Source organism: Mesoplodon densirostris, chromosome 11 (genome assembly GCF_025265405.1).
Source record: "Mesoplodon densirostris isolate mMesDen1 chromosome 11, mMesDen1 primary haplotype, whole genome shotgun sequence".
Taxonomy (NCBI): Eukaryota; Metazoa; Chordata; class Mammalia; order Artiodactyla; family Ziphiidae; genus Mesoplodon; species Mesoplodon densirostris.
In genome coordinates this window covers 68,570,478-68,593,336 of record NC_082671.1, presented here as the reverse complement: position 1 = coordinate 68,593,336, position 22,859 = coordinate 68,570,478, and the positions used below count along the sequence as shown (strand labels likewise).

At 44.8% G+C, this 22,859-nt stretch overlaps 1 protein-coding gene across 1 annotated transcript; it reads left to right on the top strand.

The window, feature by feature from the left end:
* Positions 1–371: 371 nt before the first annotated feature.
* Positions 372–18,070, top strand: ADSL (adenylosuccinate lyase). Its single transcript, XM_060113171.1, has 13 exons — positions 372–576; positions 4,078–4,281; positions 5,982–6,026; positions 6,557–6,636; positions 10,662–10,833; positions 11,048–11,094; positions 12,003–12,093; positions 12,510–12,579; positions 12,725–12,872; positions 15,226–15,316; positions 15,942–16,031; positions 16,434–16,610; positions 17,949–18,070. Exons 1-13 carry the CDS (start codon positions 406–408, stop codon positions 18,033–18,035), a joined length of 1,473 nt encoding a protein of 490 aa, XP_059969154.1. The 5' UTR covers positions 372–405; the 3' UTR covers positions 18,036–18,070.
* Positions 18,071–22,859: the final 4,789 nt, after the last annotated feature.

Genomic DNA, 22,859 nt, shown 5'->3' with positions numbered 1-22,859 from the left:
TCTCCTCAGAACCGCGCTGGGGGCCAGGCAGGCGGTAGAAGCGTGGGAGGGATTAGGCAACAATAATAATAGCAAACACAGAGGGCTTTCTAAGTGAACCAGGCATCGATCTGATGATACCGAATCCTCACAGGAATCTTAAAGGCGGGTCTTAATGTACCTTTTTTCAGACGGGGAGACTGAGACGCACAGCTGCTGAGTAACTTATGAAGCGCAAATCACGTTTCTGGTAAACCAAGAGAAACTCCTTAACCCTCAGCAGCCAACCGCCGAAACCGAACAACCTTGAGGACTCGGGTCTCCCGGAACCCCGGGGGCGGGACCAAGCGGAGGATGTTCCGCTCCCGGACTTCCGCTTCCGTCCTCGGTGTCCCGGTCCGGCTTCAGCAGGGTTGCGTGTTCGGGATGGCGGCGGGGGGCGACGGTGGCGGGCGGGAGGCGGCCTGCGAGCACGACAGCTACCGCTCGCCGCTTGCCTCCCGTTATGCCAGCCCGGAGATGTGCTTCGTGTTTAGCGACAGGTACAAATTCCGGACCTGGCGGCAGCTCTGGCTGTGGCTGGCGGAAGCCGAGCAGGTAAAGCTCTCCGGGCCTGGAGGCGGGCCCGGCCCCGCAAGTGCCGGGTTGGGTGCCGAGCGCCGGCTGAGCCTCCGGGGGCAGCCTCCCCGCTATTCCAGAGGAGCTGAGGCCCCAGGAAGCCCAGGGCAGGAGACCCGGCAGCCGCCACCTGTTGCCTCACGTGTTTTAATCGTTGAGGGTTTGAGGCGCACAAGGAGTTGGCGAGAATTGCAGTTACCCGTTTCAGGGAGTAAGTCTTGGCGGTTCCTGCAAGAGTACATAGGCGAGCGCTCGTTCCGTTCCGTTGTGCTCGTTTCTGTACACGTCTTTCCCCCGTTAACCCGTAAAGACTTTGCAAGCTAGGTGGTGGTTTTCCCACATGGTAGGGAAGAAGACCAAGCCTCGATGATACCCAGCGCGTTATTTGCTCCTAACCATTGATTGATAGCGGAACCCGGGTGTGTACGCGTGTCCCGTGCAGAGCCTGACTGAGCGCTCAGCCACCTCGCCCTCCACAGTGCCTCAGTGTTGTCTGAGACCGGACTGTCACTACAAAATCCATGTTTCCTGGGCCACCGTTTCCGCTTCACTCTGCTGCCGTCTGCCTCTGGGGAGGGAGAATCAGGGTTATTAGATGAGACGTATGGGTTCTCTTATAAGAGCTGCATGTAGACCTATTTAGCCCAACGATTTCAGAAATAGCTACAGACGGGCCTTTGCAGAGGAGCTGAAGGAAACTGAAGGTGATCCACAGAGCTGTAAAGTTTCAGAGGAAAATGCCACAACAAGCAAGATGGCAGTACCCAAATGACATTTAGTAAACCTGGAAACAATCTTGAGTACGTGCCTAGGTCCGAGGTACACGGTCCCCAAACAGGAAACTTTCTTCCTAGATTTTACCCCCTTCCTATCACTATGGTCAAGAAAATAAAGTAGTACATATCACTAGCAGACAGAATACTCTGTAATGGCCTATACGGAAAAGAATCTAAAAAAGAGCAGATATTTGTATATGTATAACTGATTCACTTTGGTGTACACCTGAAACTAGCACAACATTGTAAATCAACTATACTCCAATTTAAAAAAAAAAGTAGTAGCAGACATTGCTACAGTGCCTGCTATGTGTGTGCGCGGCAGTTTGAAGATTAAAAATTAATAGTTTACTAATCCTCAAAACAATTATTTACAATAAGTAAGTTATTCCTGTTTTACAGAGGATAGAATGGAGGCACAGAGAGATTTCATAAACTGTGGGCTCGGATAACAATAATAGTAGACAAGAACATGAAGTGTGTTGTGGTTATGTACTAGCATGTACTCTATTTTCTGTTTTACTTGGTACTTCATGTAGATAAGGGTGGTGGCACCCTTAAGATTTTGCCACTCAGCATAGCTAGTAAAAGCTTCAAGCTGGGATTGAAATGTAGAGTCTGAATATGTGTCCTTTCCTCTGCCCAGTCTATATATACATTGCCTGAAATGCATACAATTTTGATATCTCCTGAGTTTGGATTATCTATTAGCTAGGTTGTCAAAATTAACAACATAAATTACATCATAATTCAGTAGTTAAAAAAAAAAAACTTGAGCGATGAGAGATTAGGAGAAGTGCTGAAAATTAGGAGTAGGGAGTGAATTTTGAGAAGACACATTGCTTGGGGATAGGAAGCATTTTGACCACGCTGCCCCCTGCTGCTTTGCTTTGGGAGGAGCCCTGAGATGTCACGTCTGATGACTAAAAATCCAAGGCAGCTTGGCCAGATGTGGCTAGTGTGACTGAGGAATTGAATTTTTACTTTTCTTTTTTTTTTTGGCTGGGCTGAGTGGTATGTGGGATCTTAGTTCCCCGACCAGGGATCGAACCTGTGCCCCCTACAGTGGGAGCTCTGACTCAACCACTGGACTGCCAGGGAAGTCCTGAGTTTTTACTTTTAAATTTTTACTAGTTTAAATGTAAATAGCCACATCTGACTAGTAGCTACCATCTTGGACAAGGTAGGTCTTAAGATGTGAGCCCCTTCCCAGGGCCAGGCCTTGGGGCTTTCAAGTGAGGTTTAGATAAATTTCACCAATGTACATATTCAGTACTTGGCTCCACGGTTCTGAGCTGCCTGTGGGTTGCCAGCTATTTTTTTGTCGGCCTGATTTTTTCAGTGATGGATGAACATAAGATATTGATGTGTTTATTTTCTCATTTGTATCTCCCGGAATTGCTTGCTTCTTTTATTTTTTTTTATTTTTTTTTATTTTTGGCTGCATTGGGTCTTTGTTGCTGCACGCAGGCTTTCTCTAGTTGTGACGAGCGAGGGCTACTCTTTGTTGTGGTGCACGGGCTCTAGGCACATGAGCTTCAGTAGTTGTGGCACTCAGGCTCAGTAGTTGTGGCTCACAGGCTCTAGAGCACAGGCTCAGTAGTTGTGGCGCACGGGCTTAGTTGTTCCACGGCATGTGGGATCTTCCTGGACTAGGGCTCAAACCTGTGTTCCCTGCATTGGCAGGCTGATTCTTAACTGCTGTGCCACCAGGGAAGCCCTGGAATTGCTTTCAGTGGCACTGAATTTTCTGCACATAATTTGTTGGCAAAGATACTAATAGCATTCCTAATTTTGGTTTCTCTGGCTAAGTCCATCTAGATCAAATGTAAAGCTGTGGCCTGGATCCTACACTTTGGGCACTTAAGTGCCAAGCACTAAAGAGTAAGCAATAAGTACCACAAAGCCCTCCTCTCAGAGAGTATATACATTCTAGAGGGGAGAGACAGGCTAATAGATTTGTAAAAATGTCATGTGGTGATAAGTGCTCTAAATAAAACCAGGCTAGGGCTTCCCTGGTGGTGCAGTAGTTAAGAATCCACCTGCAAATGCAGGGGACATGGGTTCAAGCCCTGGTCCGGGCAGATCCCACATGACGTGGAGCAACTAAGCCCATGCGCCACAACTACTGAGCCTGCGCTCTAGAGCCCATGAGCCACAACTACTGATCCCATGTGCCACAACTACTGAAGCCCATGCGCCTAGAGCCTGTGCTCCACAACAAAGAGTAGCCCCCACTTGCCACAACTAGAGAAAGCCCACGTGCAGCAGCGAAGACCCAACGCAGCCAAAAATAAATTAATTAAATAAATTTTAAAAAAAACAGGCTAAAGGGATAGATAGAGAGTGCACAGAAGAAGGGTGTTTCACATGGAAGTCGGGAAAGACCCCTCTGAGGAGATGGCGTTTGAGCCCAGAGACCAGACCTGTGAGGGAGTGAGCAGAGACATAGGGGCAGAGGGAACAAAAATCAGGATTGCATTGTTTTATATATTGGAGTTCCCTTAGAATATAATTCACCATGATTCATTTAGAAAGTTGTTCCTCCTCCCCATGTCCTTTTAGTTTAGTTGCCTCAATTTTAGTTTAAGAATTGGAAGGTAGGGCATAAATGCTAGCATGAGCCAATTTTTTTTCAGTGTCACTTCAATTCAAATAATTGTGCCACAAGAAGTTATTTTATTTTATTTTGCCTGTTCTGCAGACATTGGGTTTGCCTATCACAGATGAACAAATCCAGGAGATGAAATCAAACCTGGACAACATCGACTTCAAGATGGCAGCTGAGGAAGAGAAGCAGTTACGACATGATGTGATGGCTCATGTGCATACGTTTGCCCACTGCTGCCCCAAAGCTGCTGGCATTATTCATCTTGGTGCCACCTCCTGCTATGTTGGAGACAATACAGTAGGAGCCCATGATGTTTTGTTTCCACTTAGACTCAATGTTTATAATGCATTTATAAATTTTCTTTGATTTTGTCCATTTTAGGAAGCGACTCCATAGATCTTAGGACCTCAGTGCTCAGGAATTTTCTGCTTTTGGTATCCTTCCAATCTAAACTGTAAGCCCCTAATGACCTCCATAAAATGAGATGTATAGATACTGCCTACGCATTGGTATGCTGGACGTAAGCTGAGATCTTAGCATTTTAGTGGCCAAAGTAGTTTTCCAAAGGAATTTTCTTTCCAAAGTCCTTTTTTACTCTTTGCCAAGACTTCTGAAAAAAAGAAATAATTACATTATAATTCTTAAATCCTTTAATTAGCCAAAGTGTCTCATAGTCAAACATGAGAAAGTAACAGCAAGCATTTTCCTAAGTTTACTAGGTGCCCAGCACTATTCTGAGCACTTTCTATGTATTACTTCATTTCTTCTTCACAAAAGGCATAAGAGATAGATTCTGTTATCTCCATTTTTAAATAGCTTTATTGAGGTATAATTTAATACCATAAGTTTACCCATTTTAAAGGTACAGTTCAGTGAGCTTTAGTAAATTTATGCAATCGTTCAGCCTCACCACACTCCAGTTTTCAAGCATACCCCTCACGCCAAGAAGTTCTCTCTTGCTTGTTTTACAGTCAGTCTCCACTCGTGCTTCCAGTTTCAAACAACCACTGACCTGCTTTCTGTGTCTATAGTTGTGCCTTTTCTCGAAATTTCATATAAATGGATTCAGACTATGTAGTCTTTGGCTTTGGCTTTATTTTCCCCATTGCCCCAGATGAGGAGGTGTAGAAGTTGAAGAACTTGCTCTAGGTTTTGCAACTGGAAAGGATTCAGGCCTGGGTAGAGTGGCTCCAAAGCTCTGCCCTTATTGCAGGGCACCCGTGGGACTAGAAGTTAGAATCCAGATACACTTGCAGTTCAGAAAGAAGCCGTAATTTCTAAGTTGCCCCAAGTAACATTTTTTGTCTAATGTGGTACGTAATTAAAGCCATCAATGTGTAATTGGTGAATCAGATAAGAGAACAACAGTCCTCTAACTTGGAGTATCCTTTTAAAATTACCCAGCATGTAGTTGGGCTCAACAATTACTGTCTCATAAACATGTGTTGGAGTTGCCTGCAACACTTACATCTCCTAACCCCCCAGGAACAGCTTTAAATTTCCTAAACCTAGATCTTGTAGTTCATGACTTTTTTTTGTTAGCAATGATTGACATGGAAAAAAGGGAGCGGAAACTAATGAGATGTGCCTTATGGATTTTTTTTTTTTTTTTTTAACCCCTATGGATTCTTCTCAGAAACTCAAACACTAATCTTCGGGAAGGTATAAACCCTGTTGACCTGGACATCTTTGCTGTATTCACGATGGGGCTTACCCCTTATCATTTTCCCGTTACATTAGATACCACATAAATAGGTTTATAAGTATAAAGCCTTTGTGCTTATAGATTCCAGTAGTACTGCTCTCTAAGTTGGTGTGCTTTTAAAACAGTAATCAGAAGAGAATTTCTGTTAGCCTCTTCTGGCTTGCACAGTGTGTTGCTGAAAGTGAGATAGGCAGCTAGGTTAGAAACCCAGTTGTGATGGCCAAAAAGTGTTATGTCATAATGTTGTTTGGGCAAAGCTGATTAATGTAAGATCACTGCATTTCCCTTGCAGGACTTGATTATTCTTAGAAATGCATTTGACCTGCTTTTGCCAAAGGTAAGAAGTTGACAGAAGTTTCTCACCAGTCCTAAGATTCCCTGTGACAGGAGATGGGCACCACAGTGTAAAGCAGCACAATGTAAATCTAAATAAGTTACTGTTTACTCAAGTGAATGATCCTAGATCTAATCTGTAGAACTAATTATCTCTTCTTGCGTTAAATCACTATATAAGTTAATGCTTTTTAAAGCGTAGCCTTTTAAGTGAAGAAAGTGTAACCAGCAGCACGTGGCTGGAATATGTGGGTCAGATTTATGATTTCGTCCTGTTTTTCTTCATGAACGTGCCAGTGGTGTTAAAACTGTGCAGAAATAATTTGTGACATTTTAGGTAGTCAACTCAGTTTTTGAATGTTGGTTGGTATGAACTCTTCAAGGCACTTTAAGAGACAAAGATGAAAAAATATGGCCTCTGCCTTCCGTGAGCTGGAGGTGTAATTGTATATGAAACTGTCTCCAAGTTTAGTTCCTGTTTATGCAAGTGCTCAGCCTGAATTCACTCTTTCTCACACATGGTCTTCCTTGCAGCTTGCCAGGGTGATATCTCGGCTTGCCGACTTTGCCAAGGAACGAGCTGATCTTCCCACCTTAGGTTTCACACATTTCCAGTAAGTGAGAGGGTTACCTCTTGGGAATTGGGCTTGTTTATGTGCATCCAGCTTCCATTTACTCCTTCAGTTCTCCCTTCTCCATGGTAACCTGGAGGTGAGAAATCTCAAAACATAAGCACTTGGGGTGCCTGTGAGGAATGAACCTTATACCTACCTTAAAAGCTATACTGCTTAGAGAGTAAATCTAGTGATTCATTTCACTGGAAAATATGTATACAGAAAGTATTCTTTTTTTTTCCTTAATTTAATAATCTGACACTTCTGGTATCTCCTTTGCCTACAGGGAGATCTTTTAGGGGCAAGGAGGAGGTTGGAGAGCAGATCCTGTTTAGGTCACAGGGCCTGATCCCTCCTTTCCCACTCCAGGAATCCGATGCTGGTTAGTAGAGTCAGCCCAGATGGTTTTGCAGGTCAGGACAGTAGACAACTAGTTGGGGTAACTATGAAGGACCAGAGTTTTAGATGGGTACCTTCCTGCGGCGTGAGCAGGAGGGAAGGAGGGTCTCTCCCAGTTTAGGCCCCAGGAAGGGGGAGCCTCTGATTGCTCCCTTCTTGGATCAGTTTCCACTCTGCCTCTCAAGAAGGTATTCTTGATTCAGTGATTCCATTCTTGAGAATTTAACCCAAGTCATCCAAATTATGGGAAAAGCTATATGTACAAAGATCTTCGTTAAAATATTGTTTATGATGGTAAGCATTGGAAACAATCTAAATGTCCAAGAATAAGAGAATAATTAAATAAGGTATAGAATGTAGTATATCCACAGGTTGGAATAATACACAACCAGCAAAATGATGCTGGTAAGACTAATAAGACATGGGAATGCACTTAGGTTAATGTTGTGGGGAAAAGACAGCATATAAATTTTACAAAGATTAGAAGGAAGTACACCAAGATGTATATACTGATTACTCTGGTTTATGAGATAATAGGATAACTAAAATTTTTTCCATACTATATTCTTTATTTTTTGAATATGCAAGTATTTTTATGATTACTGAATAGAACCCTGTTTTAAAGCGAATGATGTCATTTTTGAAATGCTAGTAGCAGGTTTCAAGTGATGATATTTGAGTAGTGGTGTATTAGCATCTGCCTTTTGTTTCGTTTAATTTATTTGTTTATTTTATTTTTGGCTGCGTTGGGTCTTCGTTGCTGCGTGCAGGCTTTCTAGTTGCGGCGAGCAGAGGCTACTCTTCATTGTGGTGCGCGGACTTCTCATTGCGGTGGCTTCTCTTGTTGCGGAGCACGGGCTCTAGGCGCGCAGGCTTCAGTAGTTGTGGCTTGCGGGGGCTCTAGAGCGCAGGCTCAGTAGTTGTGGCGCACGGGCTTAGTTGCTCTGCAGCATGTGGGATCTGCCCGGACCAGGGCTCACACCCGCGTCCCCTGCGTTGTCAGGCGGATTCTTAACCACTGTGCCACCAGGGAAGCCCTGCCTTATGTTTTAATGGGGTGTTGCTATGGCAACAAGGGTATCATCCCCTGTAACTTAGGAAAGCCTATTGAGTTTAATCTTCCTTAAAATTAGAGCCTTCTTTATTAGTAGCAGAAACCAGAAGGATTGGTTTCTGTGAAGGAGTCAGTGCTCAGTGTGTATGGCTGGGCCGTGACAAATGTTGCGTTCTGTGCTGGCTCCATACACACCTAGCGTCACCTGTGCTGCAGCTTCTCTTCTCCTGCATCTGTTGGAGAGTGCTCAGGGAATGCAGGCATTCCAGTATTCCTCTGGGGATGGTTTAATGAGAGGTACCTGCTGCCACAGTTATCAGCCGTTAGAAACTCAGAAAATGGTATTGATGTGTAGATATGACCTCAGAATGGGTGAGTCCCTGCAATTGAAAAGAAACAGCTTTATTGAGATATAACTGACATACCATAAAGTTCACCCATTTGAAGTATACAGTTCAGTGGTTTTTTTGTCTATTTACAGAGCTCATGCAGTCCTTACTGGTATATAATTTCAGAATATTTCCATCAACCCCCCCCAGAAGACCTGTACCCATTAGCATTCCCTTCCATTCCCCCATTCCCTAGCTCCTGGCAACCACAAATCTGTTTTCTGTCTATGGATTTGCCTCTTTTAGACACTTCGTTTAAGTCGAATCATATAATATTCATCTTCTTGTGACTGGCTTCTTTTCACTTACCACAGTGTTTTCAGTGTTCATCCATGTAGCATGTGTCAGTACTTAATTTATTTTTACATTATCTATTCACCAGTTGCTGGACATTTGGCTTGTTTCCACTCTGTTGCTATTATGTATAATGCTCCTATGAATAGGTCCGTGCAAATGTATTTTTTTCTTTGCTTGTACCAATACTCCAGTAGCAGAAGTTAACGAGGAAAACTACCATAAGATTGGTTTGGGAATATGTGTTCTAACCTTTGATGTGTATGCTGTAGACATTCCTAGCAGGGTGCCTTGATGTCACCAGCTGTCAGTATCATTAGCCTAATAGAAGAGAAATTCCATATGGAGTAGGCTAGGTCATCTAGTAGAACTCTGACTTTATTGCAGTTTACTCATAATTATGTTTTATGTTGTAAACAGACCTGCAATAGATTGATTTAGACCTCAGACTGAAGACAAAGCCATTAGCTATTATGTTAGAGTCCTCTGGTTGTGTGTGTTTTGGGGTTATTCTCCACAGTTTGGCTGGCTCTTCATTGGATCTTTTTTTTTTTTTTTTTTTTTAATTTATTTTTGGCTGTGTTGGGTCTTCGTTGCTGCGTGCGGGCTTTCTCTAGTTGCAGCAAGCAGGGGCTACTCTTGGTTGCGATGTGCGGGCTTCTCATTGCGGTGGCTTCTCTCTCTGTGGAGCACGGGCTGTAGGCCTGTGGGCTTCAGTAGTTGCGGTGCATGGGCTCAGTAGTTGTGGCTTGTGAGCTCTAGAGCCCAGGCTCAGTAGTTGTGACACACAGGCTTAGTTGCTCCGTGGCATGTGGGATCCTCCCGGACCAGGGCTCGAACCCATGTCCCCTACATTGGCAGGCGGAGTCTTAACCACTGCGCCACCAGGGAAGTCCCTCTTCCTTGGATCTGGACTCTTTACAGAGCCCTTTCTTTACTGTCAGTCTAGAGTTACAGTCTCCAGTATCGTCATCCTTGTTTTTTTTTTTTTTTTTTTGCGGTACCCAGGCCTCTCACTGTTGTGGCCTCTCCTGCTGTGGAGCATAGGCTCTGGACACGCAGGCTCAGCAGCCATGGCTCACGGGCCCAGCCGCTCCGCAGCATGTAGGATCTTCCCGGGCCGGGGCACGAACCCATGTCCCCACATCAGCAGGCGGACTCTCAACCACTGCGCCACCAGGGAAGCCCCTTGTTTTATTTTTTGATAGCATTTTAAAAATGAACAATTATCCTGTTTACTTGTTAACATGACAATATGAGCTCCACTTGTCTGTTTTGTTCTTTGTTGTATTTCCAATACCAAGAACACATTAGATGCTTGGCAAATGTTTGTTACGTGTATATTTCTTGCCAAGGCCTGGGGACAAACAAAACAGACATTGTCTCTGCCCTTATAGTGCCTCTTGACGGTGAAGAAAGAACTATGCTAGTAGCCCTTTAGTTTTCTAACCTTTGAATATTTATAAATGACATTGAATTTGCTTAGCTTATTATTTTTTATTTTTTATTTTTTTTTTGTGGTACGCGGGCCTCTCACTGTTGTAGCCTCTCCCGTTGCGGAGCACAGGCTCCGGATGCGCAGGCTCGGCGGCCACGGCTCACGGGCCCAGCCGCTCCGCGGCATGTGGGATCTTCCCGGACCGGGGCAAGAATCCGTGTCCCCTGCATCGGCAGGCGGACTCTCAACCACTGCGCCACCAGGGAAGCCCCACTTAACTTATTTGCTTAAACTTTTTAGCTCTTGTTTTGTCTTCACTGGTTTCTCTGTCTCTTACTTTAATTCTTGCCCTTCCCAGAGGTAGCAGTGATTACTAGAAGAAGCAGTGAAGGTTTTATTAAATACGTCACTGGTCTGAGACCGCTCTGTGTTCTCTTTGGGTTTTTTTCAGGCCTGCTCAGCTGACCACAGTTGGGAAACGTTGCTGTCTTTGGATTCAGGATCTTTGCATGGATCTCCAGAACTTGAAGCGTGTCCGAGATGACCTGCGCTTCCGAGGAGTGAAGGGCACCACTGGCACCCAGGCCAGCTTCCTGCAGCTCTTCGAGGGAGATGACCAGAAGGTATCCTGGAAGTGACCTGGGTGATACAAACTCAGCTGTAGGAGCACCAGAGACAAAGCTGACCTCCAGGACGGTAGGAGCGATTGAACCTGGAATGGGTGGAGTCTGGACTGGAAGCGGGTAGTGAAGGCCAAAACCTGGGCAGGATGACTTGTCAAGATATTCGCATACTAGACACACCTGAATTTCTATAGGGATGTCTTTTCTTTCCAAGGTAGAGCAGCTTGACAAGATGGTGACAGAAAAGGCAGGATTTAAGAGGTAGGTAAGTGGGAAAAGTGTTGGCCTCCTTGTGAAGTAATGAAAGATAGTATCCCTCTGGATTTGACCTTAAATTTTTTTTTTGTTTTTGTTTTTTCTTTATCTGTCCTTCCACCCATTTCCTTCCATCTCTAGCCTGGGTTTTATTCTTATAGTCTGGATTCTATTGTATTTCTTATAATTTATAAGAAAAAAGGGGACTTCCCTGGTGGCACAGTGGTTAAGAATCTGCCTGCGAATGCAGGGGCCACAGGTTCGAGCCCTGGTCCGGGAAGATCCCACATGCCACGGAGCAACTAAGCCGTGCACCACAACTACTGAGCCTGCGCTCTAGAGCTCGCGAGCCACAACTACTGAGCCCACATGCCACAACTACTGAAGCCTGCGCACCTAGAGCCCCCGCTCGCCCCAACTAGGGAAAGCCCGTGCACAGCAACCAAGACCCAACACAGCCATAAATAAATAAATAAATAAATAAATAAATAAATTTCTTTAAAAAAAGAAAGGAAGCTATTTAGTTCTGAGTTCAGTAGAATAGCCTTACCCATGTTGTTGCTGTTTTGCGTTTTACTGAGGACCTCCGATGGGTTGGTCTCGGTCTGGCTATTTGCATCGAGGGCTACAGGCTCCCCCATGGCTCCTTGTTTCAGGCACTTCATTGGACTGCAGCAGGACAGAGGCTCGCTGGACCGTGTTTCTTCCTCGGGTCTGGGCGGCTGTCTGGGTATCAGTAAAAAGGGTGGAAGAGCAGTTTGTTCCTGGAGCCACATGTCAGCGAGGTCCTGGGCTCAGTGTGACTTAGTGCTCCAGTGGCGCCAAGCTTTTGCTCAGTCTGTTTTTGCTCATTTGTTTGACACAGTCACATTTTGGAATATTTTCACATGAGGCTCTTTTCAATTCATTACTAGGGCTTTCATCATCACAGGGCAGACCTATACACGAAAAATAGATATTGAGGTGCTGTCCGTGCTGGCCGGCTTGGGGGCATCGGTGCACAAGGTGAGTGGTGGTAGCAATGGGAGTGTTGGACGCCCCAGACAGACCCGCCCAGCCTCACTGCGACTTCATTGTGGCTTTTGAGAGATGTCAGACATCACTCGTAGCAATTTGGGGCCTGTCAGTGAAGCCTCTTAAGTTAAGGTGTGTTAGAAGGAAGGACGAGTTTCCACGTTCTCATTAAGTTCATCTCGCCCTTGTCTGTCCGTGATAATCCTACACAGTGTTTCGCCAGAACATTCCCATGCTCCCCGAATGCCAGCTCTTCAGGAGCTGAGAGGAGTCTCCCTCGGGGAGGACATGCTGGGCTTCAGCTCGGTGGCCTCCCAAAGAGCTCACCTCCTCCGTCAGTCCACTCCCTGCCCCAGACCCCACATACTGAGAGTGTGGGTGATGCCTGTGCCCCTGCTTTTCCCCAGATTTGTACTGACATACGACTCCTGGCGAGCCTCAAGGAGCTGGAGGAACCCTTTGAAAAACAGCAGATTGGTGAGTGTTGTGTGGAGACCTGGGAACACCACGAGATGCCAGGAGGGCCGCGGGCGCGTGTAAGCAGTTCCGCCAGGAGCGTGCTCGGCCATCCACTGTCCCCTGAGGTCTTCCTGCCTTTCCTTCTTCTCCTTTACACGGACAGGCTCAAGTGCAATGCCGTACAAGCGGAACCCTATGCGCTCAGAGCGGTGCTGCAGCCTGGCCCGTCACCTAATGACCCTTGTCATGGACCCGCTGCAGACAGCATCTGTGCAGTGGTTTGAACGCACACTGGATGATAGTGCCAACCGGTCAGTGGAATGGGGGTGTCACAACAAGTTGTGGGAGGACCAAGAGGGGCCTGGAAGCAGCAGGACTTTATGAGCACCTCTGTATTCCTTCCTTGTCCCTGAGGAGCCTGGAGTCTAATAGGGAGCCAAGAACATAGAAGGAACAGTGTGATACGTGTTAGAATCAAAATATATACAGAGTAATCCTTGTGGGGGCAAAGCGGAGGGAGGGGTGGTGGAGGAGTTGAGGGAAGCTTCACAGAGGTGACGCTTTAGATGTAAGAAATCTAGGCATTTTTTAACACTTGAGACAAGATTGGGAGCACATATAAAGGCACAGAGCAGGAGAAAGAACAGTTGGGGGAGTTACTAATAGTCGGGTAGCCCTGGAGAATGAAGTCTGTAGCAAGAGATGAGGTCGGACATGATCTTGGGCAGTAGCCAGTTCATGAAGCGCCTTCTAGGCCCTGAAAAGGGGTTTAGATGTTGCTCTTTCTTTTTTTAAGTGTTTATTGAACTTGTTACAATATTGCTTCTGGTTTTCTTTTATGTTTTTTGTGGGTTTATTTTTGGCCGGTAGGGTTGTGGGATCCCAGCACCCCCCCCGCCACCGCGACCGGGGATGGAACCTGCACCCCCCACATTGAAGGCGAAGTCCTAACCGCTGGACCTCTAGGGGAGTCCCAAAGATACTGTTCTGAAGGCAGGGGGATGTCAGGTGTGGTGTCTTGACACAGCAACATCTTAATCAGTTATGAGATGGGTCAGGAGTAATTTGTAGTTACTAATAAGGTACCAGCATGCTCGTGATTTTCTGCTTTGTGTATATACTTGTTAATATTCAAAAGCAGATTCATTACTCTAGTTTGCTTGTATTCTGCTGGAATTTCTTGAGAGGAACTGATCAGAGTTAAAGCTAGGTCTCTGGGGTGTGTGCATAATCCAGGGTTTATGGGAATAAAACATGTGAACTCATTCGGAAGTCAGCCATTGACTGTTTTTCAGTAGGCTGTGACCTAATCAGATGTGCACACTAAAATACCCTGCACCAATTTGGAGAATCAGTTGTAAGGGGACAGGGAGCTGATCAGAACAAGTTAGGAGGCTACTTTAAAAATCCAAGTCCAGGGGCTTCCCTGGTGGTGCAGTGGTTAAGAATCCGCCTGCCAGTGCAGGGGACACGGGTTTGAGCCCTGGTCTGGGAAAATTCCACATGCCGCGGAGCAACTAAGCCCGTGAGCCACAACTACGGAGGCTGTGCTCTAGAGCCCGCGAGCCACAACTGCTGAAACCAACACAACTAGAGCCCGTGCTTCACAACAAGAGAAACCAACGCAATGAGAAGCCCGCACACTGCAACGAAGAGTAGCCCCTGCTCACTGCAACTAGAGAAAGCCTGCGCACAGCAACAAAGACCCAACTCAGCCAAAAATAAATAAATGAATTTATTAAAAAAAAAACAAAAAACGAATCCAGGTTCTTCCCTGGTAGTCCAGTGGTTAAAACTTCACCTTCCAATGCAGGGTGTGCGGGTTTGATCCCTGGTCTGGGAGCTAAGATCCCACATGCCTCACGGCCAAAACACTAAAACAAAACAGAAGCAATATTGTAACAAAGACTCTAAAGTCTTCAGTAAAGACTTTAAAAATGGTCCACATGAAATAAAAATCTTAAAAAAAAAAAAATCCCAGTACACACTGGCACAGTGGCCATGTAACTGGAGAGGATGTGGATATGAAATCGATGTCGGGTGGGCTGGCCTTGGTGGTTGACTGGAGTGAGTGTTAAGATGGTGACGGGGTGCTGGTGCCATTTCCTGAGTCAGGAGCTACAGGGAGAGGAGGCGCGGGGTGAGGTGGTGAGCAGCAGGCAGTGGAAAAGTGGCTGAATGTACTTCTGGGTCTGGGGAACCTACAGATCAGCCAGGTGGAGCTCTCCAAATGGGTATATGGTCTGGCGCTTGGGCAAGTGGTCTTAGTCAAGAGGTGGTAGATTTTTTTTTTTTTTTTGTGGTACGCGGGCCTCTCACTGTTGTGGCCTCTCCCGTTGCGGAGCACAGGCTCCAGACGCGCAGGCTCAGCGGCCATGGCTCACGGGCCCAGCCGCTCGGCGGCATGTGGGATCTTCCCAGAACTGGGCACGAACCCATGTCCCCTGCATCAGCAGGCGGACTGTCAACCACTGCGCCACCAGGGAAACCCCAAGAGGTGGTACATTTGAGGGTCATTAGGATATTGGGGTAGTTGAAGGAAATTGTCCAAGTAGCACATCTGGCGTGAGAAATCAGTAGGGCAGCTTCTTGGGACACACCTTCCATTTCATGGAAATCGTTATTTGCTTGAAGTGATAACTGAACTGACTGTTTATTTTCTAGACGAATGTGTTTGGCCGAGGCATTTCTCACTGCAGATACGATACTGAATACACTGCAGAACATTGCTGAAGGCTTGGTGGTGTACCCCAGAGTAAGAGGCCTCCATGAAAAAGCACAGTATGAGGGGGGCGTTGGAATGTGGCGGAGTGAGCGGCCTTCTGCTCTGGAGTGAGTGTGTGGGAGGAGCTGGATGCTGGTCCAGTAGGAGCTCTTCCCAAGCAGAGCTCACTCTTCAGGTTGCGACATAAGCTCTAGGGAACCAGGTCTGTGGGATTCATAGACATGTTTATAGAAGTGCTGCGATTTGGCTTAAAATTGTCCACCAGCCTGAGTCATCAGCTCTGCTGTGACTGGCAGAGTAGACTGCTCCATTGGTCTGTTTGTGAGTACCTGAGGCAGGTGGGTTTGTTTCCATGCTGTACTTGGCTCCCGAAGTCAGGCACTGAAATTGAGCAGACTTGAGGTTTTAGGAATCATTCTGATGAAGCAACTTTTAAAAGTTTACTCAAGTCAGTATTCCTTTTTAAAATCAAAATAATACTCTGGATTATGAGAAAACTGAAAAATACGGTGTAGCATAAGACAGTCCATTCTACCCTCTTCATAGATATGGTAGTTCGTGTCCCTGCTGTGTATCTTCTTGGTCATAGCTGATGTCCTACTGTGCGTATGACTTTGTAACGTGAGGCATCCTTCTTGGTGCTTCACTCATACAGGTAATTGAACGGCGCGTTCGGCAAGAGCTGCCTTTCATGGCCACAGAGAACATCATCATGGCCATGGTGAAAGCCGGAGGTAACCGCCAGGTTTGTAACCCCTTATGCTCCTGGGTAAACAAAGTACACCTTTAGTCCTGCTTTCTCCTCCCCAAAGAAGGATGGATGAAGATGTCTCTGTTATTACCTTCAGTCATGGTGTTGGTGCAGACCAGTGACCATATGCTGCCATAGAACAGGCTTATCTTTGGAGGGTGATGGTGGTGAACTCAGTTTATAAAAAAGTGAATTGCTTAATCACTTGTAGAAAAGGTCCACTTTCAGTGAAGAAATTAGGTCTGAATTTCCATAGGAAATGCTGGGAAGTGGGCAGGATATAAGGGCAGATGGTTCATGAAGCTTTGGAGGAGGCCTTTGCTGCAGCTGCCGTAGACATCATGGACCCTCACATGCCTGTTACTAGCAAGCCAACCATACTCCTTGTCTTCCCAGGATTGCCATGAGAAAATCAGAGTGCTCTCCCATCAGGCAGCTGCTGTGGTCAAGCAGGAAGGGGGTGACAATGACCTCATAGAGCGTATCCAGGCTGATGCCTACTTCAGTCCCATTCACTCCCAGTTGGACCGTTTACTGGATCCTTCTTCTTTCACCGGTCGTGCATCCCAGCAGGTAAACCTCAGAACACTTCTATGGTGCTGCAGTCTTCCCCACGTGCCCTCTTTTTACACTGCTGGGCTACAGAGCCTGGAATATTATCTATTAATATAATGTTTCTGCTTCATGGGAGGTATGCTGAGAATGGGGCTAGTTAGAAAGAATTTAGAGTAGGTTCCTGGCTAAAATTTAAAGATTTGGTTGCTTTGAGCTGCCTTAAATGTTTCTCCCAGTGGATTTCTCTGAATTCTCTTTTGGTCTGGAGCTGTGGTGTAATGGACAAAGATTGGGTTTTACTGTCAGGTAGATTTGGGTTCAGTCTTGACTTCCTACTTTTACTGGCTGGTAGGATAGAGATACATATCTCGGAGTGTGGACTGAAAGGCCTAGCTTGGTGCATAGTAAGTATTCAGTAAATGTTTGTCACTTTTCCTCTTGACCTTTTGGAGACTGCGGGTTAATTCAAAAACATTTATCGAGTACAGACTAGGTGCTCAGATTGTGTTTGGGTGCTGTGTTTAATTCTGGTGCTTTAAAGATGAATAGATAATCCTTATCTTCAGGGAGCTCAAAACTTAATGGTGAAGGCTTAGAATACCAAACTGTACATGCAAGAATTGAGGGAAGCACATCTTCTTGGGGATCACAAAGGAGAACAGTCCTAGATTAGAAGAAGTTAGGAAAGACTTCTTGGAAGACATGACATCTGAGCTGAATCTTAAGGACAGGTAGGAGTTACTTGTAGGGAACACCAGGGTGAGAGGAGATGGCAAATGCATGGACGTCCAGCATAAGAGAGTTGCCAGATTATCAGGTGCCCTGGAGGCAGTTAGGATTTAAAGTAGAAGACAGACGGGAGCTTATCATTTATATTCAAGTCACTCTGGTGTATTGGATTTGAAGGACTTAAACTGGAGGTCGGGAGACCAATAAGGTGGCTGCTACAGTGGGTAAGCAGTCGGTGACGAGGGCTTTGAGCCAAGGCCAGGGTACGTGCACACAGGGCACAGATTCGAGGGCTGTTTAAGATGTTAGTCACTTGGAAGCTGGTCGAATGGGGAGGAGGGAAGAAGCAGTGATGATTTTAGCTTGGGTAACGGGTGGAGAATGGTGAGACCAACTGAAAGGGCACAGCCAGGCTGGTTTGTGGGGAGGGGCAGCCTGGTGGGCCCGATGGGGTGAGCTGCCAGTGTCTAGGGAGAGATTTCTGACAGGGAGTTGAGAAAAATAGAAGCTCAGTGGTGGCATAAAAGTTTATCAAATAAGGTCTCAGTGTTATGAATTGACGTTGAAAAAAGGATTCTCAAAACTTAATGTGTTCTTTTGTCTTGCATTTGCTTTCTTCTTTGGCAGGTACGGAGATTCTTAGAAGAGGAGGTACATCCCCTGTTAAGACCATATGAAAGTGTTATGAAGGTGAAGGCAGAATTATGTCTGTAGAGTTGGAAGAGAATTAAACAAAAAACTGTTGTTGACTTTGTTAACTTTTTTTTCCGAGTCATAAAAACTGTTACTCTAGTGCCTTATTTAATCTCAAGAATTGTTACCATAGGGACTTCCCTGGTGGTCCAGTGGTAAAGAATCTGCCTTACACTGCAGAGGACGTGGGTTCAATCCCTGGTCAGGGAACTAAGATCCCACATGCTGTGGGGGCACCTAAGCCCTCGAGCTCACACGCCTCAACTAGAGCCCAAGTGCCACAAACTACAGAGCCCATGCGCCCTAGAGCCTGTGCGTCACAACTAGAGAAGGGAAAACCTGCACGCCACAACTAGAGGGAAGCCCATGCGCCGCAATGAAAAATCCTACATGCCTCAGTGAGGATCCCTGTGCCGCAACTTAGACCCGACACAGCCAAAAATAAATGAATGAAATAAATAAATCTTTAAAAAAAAAAAAGTTGTTACTGTAAATTAATACAGCACTTTTCTTTCCATGGTGCTTTCACATTTCTCAAGTGTGCAATGCAGAAATAAATTGCACTGTGGTTGGACTCTCTTTTTCACGGCAACACAAATTTTCGTAATAAATGTAGCTTATAGTTTGCACTCTGCTCTTTCAAGGCATATTTTGCAGCTAGTCTAGTCCTTTTTACACGTTCCCTTGATTGCAATTGCAAGATGGTGAACAAATTCCTGGTCCTCTCTTCTTTTTTTTTGCGGAACGCGGACCTCTCACCGCTGCGGCCCCTCCTGCTGCGGAGCACAGGCTCCGGATGCACAGGCCCAGCCGCTCCGCGGCATGCGGGACCCTCCCAGACCGGGGCACGAACCTGCGTCCTCCGCATTGCTAGGCGGACCCCCAACCACTGCGCCACCAGGGAAGCCCCAAAGCCAAATTCTAAGTACAGTTCAGGGTGGCAAGCAGGCATGGACCGCCCGGAGCCACGTGATACTCTTCCAGGCACAGTTTGATTACTCTGTTAGTCCTCTCTTGTGAGCATCTGGAAGGGATGTTTGAAACTACTAGGTCTCGCACAAGGAATTAATCACTGGGCGCTGTTCAGACACGCCATCTACTTCCTTCTCTAGTTCAGACCTCTGGAGAGGAAGCAGCTACTGTCAGGGCATCGTAATCTGAGAGCTTCTATAACATACCAGACACACGGGGGATATCGGATACCGTGGATTTTGTTAATAAACTTCCTCATAGAAAATAAATAGATGACAGTCTATTGTTCTGACAATTCTGATCTCTAGTGATTGGTGGTATGGCTGGTTTTTCTTCCTAGGCTTTTTGAGTGGGTGGGTTTGTGTGTCTTCTTTGCTCTTCCATTCTCTTGGTTTTATAATTATATACTTGTGATATACTCTCTTTTTTTACCATCTTTATTGGAGTATAATTGCTTTACAGTGTTGTGTTAGTTTCTGCTGTATAACAGTGAATAAGCTATATGCATACGTATATCCCCATATCCCCTCCCTCTTGCGTCTCTCACCCCTCTAGGTAGTCACAAAGCACCAAGCTGATCTCCCTGTGCCATGCAGCTGCTTCCCACTAGCTACGTATTTTACATTTGGTAGTGTATATATGTCAATGTTACTCTCTCACTTTGTCCCAGCTTACCCTTCCCCCTCCCCGTGTCCTCAAGTCCATTCTCTATGTCTGCATCTTTATTCCTGTCCTGCCCCTAGGTTCATCAGAACCTTTTTTTTTTTTTTTTTTCCATACGCGGGCCTCTCACTGTTGTGGCCTCTCCCGTTGCGGAGCATAGGTTCCGGACGCGCAGGCTCAGCGGCCATGGTTCACGGGCCCAGCCGCTCCGCGGCATGTGGGAACTTCCCAGACCGGGGCACGAACCCATGTCCCCTGCATCGGCAGGCGGACTCTCAACCACTGCACCACCAGGGAAGCCCAGAACCATTTTTTTTGTTAAGATTTCATACATATGGGTTAGCATATGGTATTTGTTTTTCTCTTTCTGACTCCATTCTGTAGGACAGACTCTAGGTCCATCCACTTCACTACAGATAACTCAATTTCGTTTCTTTTTATGGCTGAGTAGTATTCCATGGTATATATGTGCCGCATCTTCTTTATCCATTCATCTGTCTATGGGCACTTAGGTTGCTTTCATATCCTGGCTATTGTAAATAGTGCTGCAATGAACATTGTGGTAAATGTCTCTTTTTGAATTATGGTTTTCTCAGGGAATATACCCAGTAGTGGGATTGCTGGGTCATATGGTAGTTCCATTTTTAGTTTTTTAAGGAACCTCCATACTGTTCTCCATAGTGGTTGTGTTGTGATATACTCTTAAGTGCAATTTTGTTATTTTAACATTTTAATTAAAGGCATTTGGGTGGGCTTCAGGTTCCTGAGAAGAGAGAACACTCATGGCATCTCAAAGATTAGACTGAATTCAGTTAACCAATGATGCAAGCCCCAGGATCTGAACCATCCAGAAATCAGGGTCTTGGCGGACTGTGGGACCACTGTCTTCTGTTCAGCTTCAGTCAGACACCTGGGCACTTACTGCCCTCTTTCCCTGGCTGATGGTAGATTTCATTACAGTAACCAGGAGAGCCAGATATCCTTCAGTGGAAGCACAGAGGATAGGTGTCTCCAGAACAGTATGTAAATCCAGGGTCTGACATGAAGAAAGTATTCAGAAAATGTCATTTTCCTTTCTGAGCTCAGGAGTGTTCGCCAACCTTCCTCTCTTCTTGCTGGTTAGTTGGGGAGCAGGCTGAGACTTCAGGACACTGCTGTTGGTTTGGTCTGCCTACCATGGGTGAGTGCATCCTGAACTTGAACCAACCAGGGAATTGGGAATGAGTCAACATAAAAAATGAATAGTAAAAAGTTTAAAAAAAAAAAAAAAGGCTGGAAAGCTATATAGTGAAATAGTGAAATAGTGTGGTTTCTTGGATAATGAGTTTAAGGTGATTTTTTTCTTCTAGTTTTATTGAGGTATAATTGACATACAGCACTGTGTAAATTTAAGGTGTACAGCATAATGATCTGACTTACATATATCATGAAATGATTATCACAGTAAGCTTAGTAAAGGTATACAAAATTAAAGAAGTTTAATTTTTTAATTAAAATTTTTTTCCTTGTGATGAGAACACTTAGGATTTACTCTCCTAACAATTTTCATATATAACATACAGCAGCATTCATTATGTTTATCATGTTGTACATTCCATCCCTAGTACTTCTTTATTCTGTAAGTGGAAATTTGTACATTTTGACTGCCTTCATCCAGTTCCCCTTGCCCCTACTCCCCACTTCTGGTAACCACAAATCTGATCTCTTTTTCTATGAGTTTGTTTGTTTTTGAAGTATGATTGACCTGCAACACTATGTTAGTTCCTATTATACAACATAGTGATTTGTTATTTTTATGCATTTCAAAGTGATCACCATAAATCTAGTTATGATATATCACCATAAAAAGATATTACATATTTATTAACTATATTCGCCACACTGTACACTTCATACCTGTGACTTACTTATTTTGCAACTGTGTATCACGTAACCTTCCTCACTTATTTCTTCCCTCTCCCCACCCTCTCCCCTCTGGCAAGCACCTGTTTGTTCTCTGTGATTCTGTTTCTATTGTTATGTTTTGTTCTTTTGTTTTCAGATTCCAAATATAAGTGAAACTATACAGTATTTGTCTGTTGACTTATTTAACTTAGCATAATGTCCTCTAGGTCCATCCATGTTGTTGGAAATGGCAAGATTTCATTCTGAGTAATATTCCATCATTTATACACCACATCATCTTTTTTTTTTAATAATAGGGGTATAATTGTTTTACAATGTTGTGTTAGTTTCTACTATACAGCAAAGTGGAGATCCCTGTACTATACAGCAGGTTCTCATTAGTTATCTGTTTTATACATATTAGTGTATATATGTCAATCCCAGTCTCCCAATTCATCCCACCCCCTCCTTTCCCCCCTTGTTTACCACATCATCTTTATCCATTGATCTATTGATGGGACAAGATATTGCTTCCATATCTTGGCTATTGTAAACAATGCTGCAATGAACATAGGGGTGCATATATCTTTTCTAATTAGGAGTGGAATTGCTGGATCATATGGTAGTTCTATTTTTAATTTTTGAGGAAACTCCATACTGTTTTCTATAATGGCTGCACCAATTAATATTCCCACTAACAGTGCAAAAGAGTTCCCTTTTCGCCACATCCTTGCCAATGCTCATTATTAATTCTTTTGCATGTAGCTATCCAGTTTTCCCAAAACCATTTATTGAAGAGGCTGTCTTTTCCCCATTGTATATTCTTGCCTCCTTTGTCATAGATTAATTGTCCATATAAGTGTGGGTTCATTTCTGGGCTCTCTGTTCTGTTCCATTGACCTATGGTTCTGTTTTTGTGTCAGTACTATACTGTTTTGATGACTGTAGCTTTGTAGTATAGTTTGAAATCAGGGAGTACACCTACAGCTTAGTTCTTTCTCAAGATTGTTTTGGTTATTTGGGACCTTTTGTGTTTCCATACAAATTTTAGAATTATTTGTTCTAGTTCTGTGAAAAATGTCATTGATATTTTGATAGGGATTGCATTGAATGTGTTAATTCCCTTGGGTAGTTTGGTCATTTTAACAATATTAATTTTTCTAATCCATGAACACAGTTTATTGTTCCATCTGTTTGTGTCGTCTTCAGTTTCTTTCATCAGAGTCATAGTTTTGTGAGTACAGGTCTTTTACCTCCTTAATTAGATTTATTCCTAGGTGTTTTATATTTTCTTTTTGCTTCTGGGCATTTTTTAAAGTTTTGAAT

What these genes read in the sequence shown, in the direction of transcription:
- ADSL (XM_060113171.1), top strand. Translation starts at nt 406, where the DNA reads ATGGCGGCGGGGGGCGACGGTGGCGGGCGGGAGGCGGCCTGCGAGCAC. An exon ending in TGGGGGCATCGGTGCACAAG is followed by an intron (nt 12,094 to 12,509) that starts GTGAGTGGTGGT and finishes GCTTTTCCCCAG; the next exon opens with ATTTGTACTGACATACGACT. An exon ending in CTTTGAAAAACAGCAGATTG is followed by an intron (nt 12,580 to 12,724) that starts GTGAGTGTTGTG and finishes TTACACGGACAG; the next exon opens with GCTCAAGTGCAATGCCGTAC.